The sequence below is a fragment of the Montipora capricornis genome, chromosome 3 (genome assembly GCF_036669925.1).
Source record: "Montipora capricornis isolate CH-2021 chromosome 3, ASM3666992v2, whole genome shotgun sequence".
In the NCBI taxonomy this organism is placed as follows: Eukaryota; Metazoa; Cnidaria; class Anthozoa; order Scleractinia; family Acroporidae; genus Montipora; species Montipora capricornis.
The window spans coordinates 59,138,776-59,148,775 of NC_090885.1; the positions used below are offsets into that span (position 1 = coordinate 59,138,776).

Here is a 10,000-nt window from a genome sequence, read left to right on the forward strand (position 1 = left end):
CAGGTTTAGTGAGCAAAAACAATGGCTCTGCACGCTCTGCACGTGCGTTTTACATTTTGGTACATTTCTTTGTCGTCATCTCCTAAATGAAGACGTGAAATGACCAAATTCAAGGTTCTGTGGAGGACGTTAGCACATGACGATGAATTTTCAGTTCTCTCTCTACTCTTCCAACCCACTCATACCAGTTTAATTCCTTGACAGTTACTACACATTTTTAACGCGAAACGACATGAAATAGCTTCGTAGTGATATAAATAACGCGAACTTGTATTAATAAATGAAGTCCTCGTAGCCGTCGTCGTCCTCGTTTCGTAAGCTCCCTACTGACAAAAAAAACAGCTCCCAAAGGGATCGGTAAATAGCTCTTTTGGCCTCGTTTATTACTTTTTTCCAAAGTTCTTTCCAACTTCATTGCTTGCTTTATGAGCTTTGTTGGTCCTCCGCTTAGAAAACCGTTTCATACAGTGTCCGCAATTCCGATACATGATCGTTTCGTGATTTTTTTTGTACATTCACCATCAGTGCACTATTTTATCTTCAGTTTTCTCAGCGTTGTGAGAGATGCAGGATTCCAGTCCAGGGCGGAGATGGCCAATCATGTGTTGTTGTTTGTGTCTGCTTTGATTCCAAAAGCTTTGGCCGCTTTGATGACGTCTTTCTGCATTGAGCTCGGCAAGCCTCAAAATGTAAGTCAATCCAAAGCACTCACTCACCCACCCTAAGATCCGTGCGTTACTGCGTTTTTCATAATTCTGCGCAATCTCATCGTTAACGTTAACGTTATTTTAGGGTGTTGAGGGGGAATCTTTAGTTAATCGTGAGTCTAAAACTCGAAAATGATGATATGGAATTCCTTTACTGATAAAATTATCGTTACATCATAAACAAGATGATTCTGAGCAAAAACAACATTTATCCAGGTGATTTGCCATAAACTTGAAAAACGTTGGGCCGACTTTTTTCAAGACTACCCAAAAGCAATCTGGTTCAATCATTGTCCATTTGTGTCCATCCATGCTTCTCTTTCCTTTTGCTGTATTTCTTTAATTTTGTTCCTCAGTTTTAAGTGGTTATTGCAATGTTTCATTCTACTTTTTGAGTGACATCATTTTGAGTGACATCATTTTGGGTGACATGGCCCCTTTAAGCTCCAACGACCAAAGGGCGCTTTGGCTTCCATCAATCAAACTTCCGACGCCTAACCGAGAGTCGATCCGAAACCACAGATGCCGAAATCAATTGATGCGTGACATAACCTACCAATCAGCATCTTTGGTTCCCACGGTACATATTCGTACATTAGAACTCGGCGCCGCCAATGGAAAGCGATGGAATCTGTACGAATTCTTTTTTTTTACTGAAGAGCCTGTAAAAAGATATAATGGTTATTCGAGCTCTGAACTGAACAAAAACTTTAATTCACTTTCCGGAGGCGGAGTCGATCTTCCCGCCTATGTTCGAAAATTTGATTAATGGAAGCCAAAACGGAGTTTGACGCTTGACGCTTGAGGATGAGATTCCGCAGAATTATGAAAATCATAAAAAATCAGAAAAAAGTAAGTCAGCGGAGTATCCGGTGAGTCCGTCAGGCAATCAATAACTCAATGCTTTAACTAAATGTGCGTTTTCGCTGCTGTAATGACCCCAGTAAATGGAATGGAGAGATGTTTATTGACTCGGTATTACTGGGGTAAAGCCCAAGTGTTCCTTTGCAGCAGTCGAACCTACGACCTTCGGATTACTCCATTTCAGTTTCGAGAACGCGCTGTTACGACAGTTTTAGTCTTCGTACAAGGAAGGGTTATCTTTTTGCAAACGTTGGCCATGTAGTACTTATATTTCAACAGAATTAACTAATGGAGGGTAATGTGAAGTGCTAGTTTTCTACCCATGTAAAACCATGTCAGCGTTAGCCCTACTAATGGAATCCCATGGGTAATAATTTCTCATGCAAGACTTGTGATTAGCTGGAGAGGTCTGTTTTCGCGGGAAAATCAATCTAAAAATAATTCGGTATGTAAAACGCCGTTCCACAAATACATGTACAATGAAATTGTACGCTTCTAGTCATGGGCTCCTGTGTATGTTCGACTGCTGAAAAGGCCGAGCACTCCCGAGTATCCCCGATTCACCGATGAACTTTATCGCTTCAATAGATTTACGGTTTTTGTGGAGGACAGTATCCCGCCGTGAAAAGAAGCAATCGGTAAAGTGACTGCATTGATTTGTCTCCCTTTTCCAAGTTGTCGTGTCTTCAAAGTAGTTCCTGGATACGAATTAGTTGGTATGTTAAGCCCCGGCTACACGTTGTAGCATTGTTAGAAGAACACGTCCGAACTTTGTTATAAGAACGCTTCTAACAATGTTGGATACGCATATACCATTCTTGGAAACACCTCACTTTAGTTCACCCCCGCCATGGAGACTGGGTCCCCTTAACTGTGATTGGTCTTTGCAACACAACATTGGTGAAAGGGCGGCTACAAGCTTCAACGTTTGTTGTATGTTGGGGAAAATGTTTGATCGAAATCAAAATATTCTTCCAACAAAAAATGTTGAATAAGCATCATCAAACATGCATGCTACACCTTCTAACATTGTTGATCCAACAAATGTTTTTTAACAATGTTTGAACGTGTAGCCGGGACTTTAGGCGAGATAGTCGCACCACATCATTTTGCAGTCAAAAATACGTTATACCAAATATCAGCATATTTCTTAAAGCTTCACCTTATTTATTAATCGAGACTTCTATTTATCGTTTTCTTAAGACTGAGAAGAGACTTAGAGCAGCCCGAGATGACAGATACCTGGAAAATGTCCTGTTAGAAGTTAAACGGCTTTGGCCGCCGTTTTTGGGTGGACGGCGATTTACAAGACAGGTCAGCGATGAGTAGCTTTCCATTCTCCTGCTCTGGTTGAAAAAGTCAAGTCAAGTATCCGTTATCATTACACGTGCTATTAATGTTTTCGTTTATATCAATATGTAACCTAGCGTAAATACAAAAACTAACCCCAAATTAACCCTTATTCTTCTTAAAGGTTAATTCAGACTGACTTAAGCCTGGTTTTCAATTGCGACGCAAGCAAGCAAACAAGGGAGGGAAAACGAACGTCGACATAAGCATAATTTTTCATTGAAATCAACCCATTGCGCAGAATGCCTATTGCACGGCCTCCGTCAATTTTTCTCAAATGCTCAGACGCGGGGAATCTGGAACGAGTGCTTTAATTGGCCAGACACGGCTAGACGTAGTAAATTTCCTTGTGCCTATGCCGTCCAGATTCCACTCGCAGCACCGCGTTGTAAGAGAGAACATAGAACTAGTGAATCTTTTGTCTCTGCGCCGTGTGCTTGTGCTTGCGTGAAGGTTCGTTTTCACTTGAAAGGAACTTCTTGTGCTTGCGTTTATGCTTGCGTCTTTAGTGAAAACTACCCTTTACCGTTGCTTGCTGCTTCTTACGAGCTTGCTCAAAAACGACATGAAATTTTAAGTAAGTTTTAATGAGCGCAGACACGAGCGCCTATTCATATTGTAGTTTTTACGTTGTTGGATTTTGTACGATAATGCGGGCCTGTGGTTTGCTTTACGGGCCATCTTATGATCAATGACTTTCATTGAAGTTCGTTTTAAAACTTAAGTCAGCCATTTTATTCCTTCTTTATACACTTGTATCTTTCTTTCCTTCACAGGATGTCGTAATTGATGGCTACAAAATTCCAGCTGGTCACTATGTTGCAATTCTTACAAGAGCTGCTAACTGCGACCCGAAAATATTCCCCGAAGCGGAAACGTTTTTACCGGAACGATGGGACACATGGTGAGTTGCAACACGACCTTTGAAGTGGCAACTGAACAATCTCCTTCCCAGAGCCCACGTATCTTTTGGTCAGCGCCAAGATACGGAGCTCTGGAATAATCAATTTCAGGAACTCCAAGATTTTAGGAGTTCCGGTTTCACCGAAATGTGAAATGGGAGGATCATTAGAACTCAAGGGTTTACCACAGCAGCGACAAATCTTCGTGTTTACAAGTTTAGTTGGAGATTTTTGCACCATATTCGTAAATTACAAGCTATCTTATACTCGGGAGTTTACGCATGAGCAGTTTGATAAATCAATTAGCCAATCAGCACAGTTCAGAAAATTGATTATTCCAGAGCTCCGTGTCTTGGCGCTGACCAAAAGACACGTGGGCCTAGGGAACGAGATTGGCAAGTGAAGCGAGAGGTGGGGCATGCGCAGTTGAGAAACGTGTGGATACACTTGCCAACGAGTGTCACAGACTTTTGTATTTGCTATCGTCATTGTGCTGTTTCGAATCACTTTGCTGCAACTACGTTCCCAGAACATGTTTACACAAATTAAGCATAAAGCACCACTTCGTTGTTTTGTAATTGTTTTTTTCCTTCTTGTTTCCATAGTAACCAGTTGGACCGAGATCGGGTGTGGACGTTCGGTTCAGGTCCCCGGATGTGCGTAGGAGATAAATTTATTCACAAGATCTTAAAGGTGTGTTTTCCTTTACATTTCCAATACCGTCTTCTTGCCATTGTGTTCCTTTCACGGTAAAGTGTCAATGGTCTCAACTCTTAGTGGGTTCGAAGGGACCAAGGGTGGAAGTTGTTTCCCCCCCCCCCCCCCCATCCTTATCGTGCATGTGTGTTTTTACTTTGTTCGTGTTTACTTCGTGCCTTTAACAGGAGAAAGTTGTGGCGACTGCCTTTGCATGCGGATTTTCCAACGGTTGCTAAGGCTTTAAAAGAGCTATTGTGCCTCTTCAGTTGTCTCGCGGGATAAAAAACGTCTATTTGCCACTGAAGAACATGACACTCGAATGAATGTCAACGCAGTCTGTCCCATGCATTCCGCGTGATGAGCCCTCATTCGTATTCCCTTACAGCCTCGTTCTCAACCTTGTTCGCATGCCTTTTCTCCGCTCACCCATCTCTTGGCTTCGAAAAGTTAAAACCCAGGCTCATGTGGAAGGATCTTTGCTTCAATAGCCGTTTTGCTGCCAATCGGAACCATATGACCGATCAGGCAATTTAAACGTATTAAATAATTGTCATTTTAAGATTTTCGCACGACAACTCGTTTTGAATGGCAGGCAAAAAGCAACTCGGAAATGAGCTATTATCTCTTCTTGACTTGACTTTTTCAGCCAGCGGGAGAATGAGCCTCCACCGCACGCTCTTTCCAGTCCAACCGTGAGAACGGGAGTCATTTCGATAAATTTGTGTTTTGTTGGTTTTTCTTTGCAGCTTCTTGCGAAGCAGCTTCTTCAGTCATATGAGTGGGAACTGGTGCCAAGCCAAGACCTGACGTACAAATGGTTACCGGTGGCTCGCCCAAAGAACGACATCCAGGTGGTGTTTAAAAAGATAGGATCGTAGGTGCAGTGGCCATTTAAAACATCTGTTTGTTTCATAAAAGGAAAAACTGTAATCATGGTGAAGAGAAAAAAATTACCGTGTAGTGTTACCGATCTGTTATCTTAGAATTGGACACATTCCGAAGTTGCAATTACGAGATATTCCCACAATTTTTTTAATGTTTGTCAGACGATGCATTCGCTTTTTTCAATAACATTGTAGCTTCGTACACAGTCTGCACCCACCCGCTCGAAATATAAGGACAAGGGCACACGTGTATAATATATAGATATATATCTGTATATATATATAGGTTATATACATAACTAGGCGCAACGTGCGTAGCTAATACCATGGCCTTACTAACGCAGGGTGTTTGACATTTTCCTGTTTAGTGTCATAGTCAGTCTCGATAGTTGTGTATCATTATATTCAAACCACGGTCAAAAGATGACCTAGTAATTTCATTTCATTCTCCCATTCGAGAATTTGGTTATAAGTACGCAATTTTTTATTTATCCTTTTTGCTAGAGCAAACTATATCAATGACCGATTCAATACGTTTTTTATATAAACAATATATCGTAAATAAAGAAAATCAAATTGTAGTAATTAGAGTTCAAGTTCCGTATATGTGCAATGGCTTAGCTAGCAAACGTTTTTATTATTAGTTTTTCAACCAAAAAGTCCTCTCAGATAAACGTTAGAGCGATTTATGTACATATTTATTAGACAATTACTTGTGTAAATTGTGTTTAAGACTTTCCGCTTTTGAAATTCTATTTTACTTTTATTCATAAATTTTTGTTATCTTGGTATGTTTTATTAATGGGAGATACATCATGTAACACGCACTGTTTAAGTTAAAACGCTTACAGTGCCACAGTTCTATCTCAATGATCGTTTGAATTGGGGTAATAGTTAGCCAAGTAGGCATTTAAAATAAATAAGAACAATGAGTCACTTAACGTTTTAGCTTCTTTCCAGTCGGAGATAAGGCAGCATTTGTAGTTGCAAATCTCCTTGATAAGTTCACTTAAACAACAGTAACATTTATTTTGTAGCAGTTACACTTACAGTGCTGTTCGACTGTCCGTATTCTGGAATAGGAATACATGGAATAGAAGTTAGAAATCCATTGTTTTTACGGAGATTCACATTAAAATTGTCAAGTATTTGCAAAAAGGCTGTTTTAAACTTGTCTTTATTATCATTGCCAAACATGCGGTTTGAAATCATCACTCGACGTATTCTTATTTCGCAATAGAGTTTATTGAACGCACCCTTCTAATAAGTTTAGTCCCTGAAGTAGCTATGAAGCTGATCGTGATAGGACAAGACCATCACATTAAAATAGCGTACCTGGCTCGAAGGTTCGACTCCTGCAAAGGAGCACTCGGATTTTTCCGATCATTTCCTATAGCTCAGTGGTAGAGCATCCGAACTAGTAATCGGAGGATCGAAGGTTCGACTCCTGCAAAGGAGCACTCGGATTTTTCCGATCATTTCCTATAGCTCAGTGGTAGAGCATCCGAGCTAGTAATCGGAGGATCGAAGGTTCGACTCCTGCAAAGGAGCACTCGGATTTTTCCGATCATTTCCTATAGCTCAGTGGTAGAGCATCCGAGCTAGTAATCGGAGGATCGAAGGTTCGACTCCTGCAAAGGAGCACTCGGATTTTTCCGATCATTTCCTTTTGCTCAGTGGTAGAGCATCAGAACTAGTAATCGGAGGATCGAAGGTTCGACTCCTGCAAAGGAGCACTCGGATTTTTCCGATCATTTCCTTTTGCTCAGTGGTAGAGCATCAGAACTAGTAATCGGAGGATCGTAGGTTCGACTCTTGCAAATGAGCACTCGGATTTTTCCGATCATTTCCTATAGCTCAGTGGTAGAGCATCCGAACTAGTAATCGGAGGATCGAAGGTTCGACTCCTGCAAAGGAGCACTCGGATTTTTCCAATCATTCCCTACAGCTCAATGGTGGAGCATCCGAACTAGTAATCAGAAGGTCGTCGGTTCGACACTTTCAAAGGAGCCCTCGGATTTTTCCGAGTATCCCCGAGTCACCATCGAAAGAAAGACATCTCGTCACAATCTGCCCTTTGTCCATAACTCCTCATCCATCGTTTAGGTATGCACAGATATTCTTGAATGACAGAGGGGCTTACCCAAGCTGGGGGATCAGAAACGGCAACATCGAGACGGGACCCCTAAAAGTTATTTCCGGGGCGAAAAAGCGACTGGGAATTTTAAAACGCGACCAACCGATAACATCTTTTAGTATCACCCAACTAGTGGACTAATGCAAATCCTGCATTTTGATTGGCTACGCTACTAGAGGACTATTAGTAATAGTCCTCGAGTAGCGGAAAGCGTCACGCTTTCTTTCGTTTTATTCCCAAATAAATATTTCTTCAATTTGCATTTGCTAACTTTATTATCGCCTTTTCTGTCCGACTAGGTGGGTGATACTAAAACAATTAGACCCTTCGCCCGCAAGGGCTACGGGTCTAATTGTTAAATAACATATGACGGCCATATTCCCGTTAGGAGCTTTATCGTTGCTCAAATTAGTACAGAGCTTTGTGTTCGTCTATGGTGGATTGACAAATCATCCACATGCGCGTAAAGTACCACACCTTGTATAGTGCGTCCGCAACTGACCCTCGGATTGGGTACTTTTGTTGCGAAACAAGCATAAACAAAAGAGAAGTGAGGAATACTGTTCGTTTATTATACGCTTTTGTCCATTAGTGTCAATAGTTTTCCTCGATAACACCGCCAGCGGGTACTTCAAGCGAATGAAAAGGAAATTAAACAACCTGCGTCACGCTGATGGAATGACGTGCGTGACGGAAATGTGCACATGCAAGTCTTGCGAGAGGGATTTCTGCTATTGCTGCACATGTTTACGCAAGTTAGAAATTAAATGGATAATTTTTTCGAATTTATGACACGTGAAATAAGATTGATTGTCATGTTAAGTTGTTGTGGGTACAGCATGTTGATTCCAAACCACTGGGAAAACACACCTCGAACGGGTGGTTCCAAACCGCGCCAAGATGGGCTTCTGATACTTATTCGTCGTGTTACACGTACATCACCAGTTTGAACCATTTTCTTCCCGTGTTGCGAGTTCTGGACTCACAACGCTTACACGTATGTCGAGAAACGTACCTCATTAGATGCATGCCCAATTTAGACATCCTGCGTAGTGTAAGAAATTGCGCAGAGAATCGCTGATAAAATACACGCGTTGGCAGCGTAAGCTAATAACCAAAGCGGAGCTCCTGCGTTATATTTTACTTACAATCAGTTAAGCTGGGTTGAGCCTGCGATCCAATGGAAAACCAATACAAGTCAGCAGTCAAGTTTTAAAAAAAGTTGACCGCGATGGGTCCGCGATATCGTTACGTGATACTGGTCTGCGGGTACCCTGTTTTGACAGGTGTCAATTAACCATAACATGAATGTCCAATATCAAACATGTTCCCACCAAAAACGCGTGTTGCACCACCGAATTTCACAATGGCGAAATGGAGGGGCAGTGGACGTAAAGTCGTACGGTGAGTCGTTAACCAAATTCGATGAATTAAAATTCTGCTTAAAACAATGAACATTATTTCGAGGCTCAGGGGAATAAACTCATACAAATCCTTATTTTTATTCCCCACCTTGCATACGGCGGCTGCGCCCGTAGTACGAGCGGCAGTCAAAACTTAACTGTCCTACCGAAACGACACGATAATAGACTTTTCCTTCAAAGGTAATAAAATTAAAGGCAATGCTAAAGTTGCCTTGGCCTCTTCTATTACTTTGTTCAAAATAACGCAACTGTTACCCTACCTGGCGACACTCCACGAACTACGAGCGATTTGCCATGCCGGAAACCGGTGACCTATTTTTTGACGCCAAATTGCAAGCTTGGAGACACAAAATGTTTCGTATTTTTCACTTCGAAAATTGTAAGTCCCTTTTCCTCAATATTTAATGCCATATCCAGTGAGGTAAATGGCCTTATTCCAATGCTATTCCTGTTAACTTTCATTGAAGTCAGGACAGTAAAGTTTTTCCCCCCTGCTGAATCCTGATTGGTCAATTCAAATTTCAGGCGCGCCAGCCGTAAGCAAGCAGAGCCTCGAAATCATGTTCATTGTTTTAAGTTGAATTCCAATATATCGAAGTTGGTCTAGGCCTTGGCGGATTGTGCTAGCATAATTTTATGGCATAATTGGATGAAGTACTTAGTTACTAGGCCTCTTTTGGCGAATTCTGCGTGCGCGGTTAATATTTTGGAAGAGTCTGGTACTCTGGTTTCCATCCGGCTTCACGTGGGGACGGTAAGCTAGCATAACTGCCATACAACTCCAACATTTGGTGTCGTTATTGCGCACTTATATGTACAGAATCTATGTCATTTTGTGAGCATAATGTCGGAAATCAGAAGCATAATTTGGGAATTCTGGCATAATTTTGATATAATTTGGCAAACTTTCGATCACTGCTAGTTATGCACTTTTAGGAGCACAATCCGCCAAGGCCTAAGTTGGTCTATTAGCGAGTGGGAGGCGCAGTGGCCTCATGGTTAGTGTGCTCGACTCCGGATCGAGTGGTCCGGG

General features: G+C 41.7%; 1 protein-coding gene across 3 annotated transcripts in view; it reads left to right on the forward strand.

Annotated features, from left to right (window-relative positions):
* The window catches only part of LOC138043507 (putative cytochrome P450 120), a 16,959-nt gene extending 10,395 nt beyond the window's left edge, over window positions 1-6,564 (forward strand). For all 3 annotated transcript variants that reach the window (XM_068889806.1, XM_068889807.1, XM_068889805.1), the window contains 5 exons: window positions 545-689; window positions 2,775-2,885; window positions 3,698-3,825; window positions 4,429-4,516; window positions 5,269-6,564. In XM_068889806.1, coding sequence (XP_068745907.1) covers window positions 545-689; window positions 2,775-2,885; window positions 3,698-3,825; window positions 4,429-4,516; window positions 5,269-5,400 — 604 coding nt within the window. In that variant the 3' untranslated portion in view covers window positions 5,401-6,564. The remainder of the gene's footprint in view (window positions 1-544; window positions 690-2,774; window positions 2,886-3,697; window positions 3,826-4,428; window positions 4,517-5,268) is intronic.
* The last annotated feature ends 3,436 nt before the right edge of the window (window positions 6,565-10,000 follow it).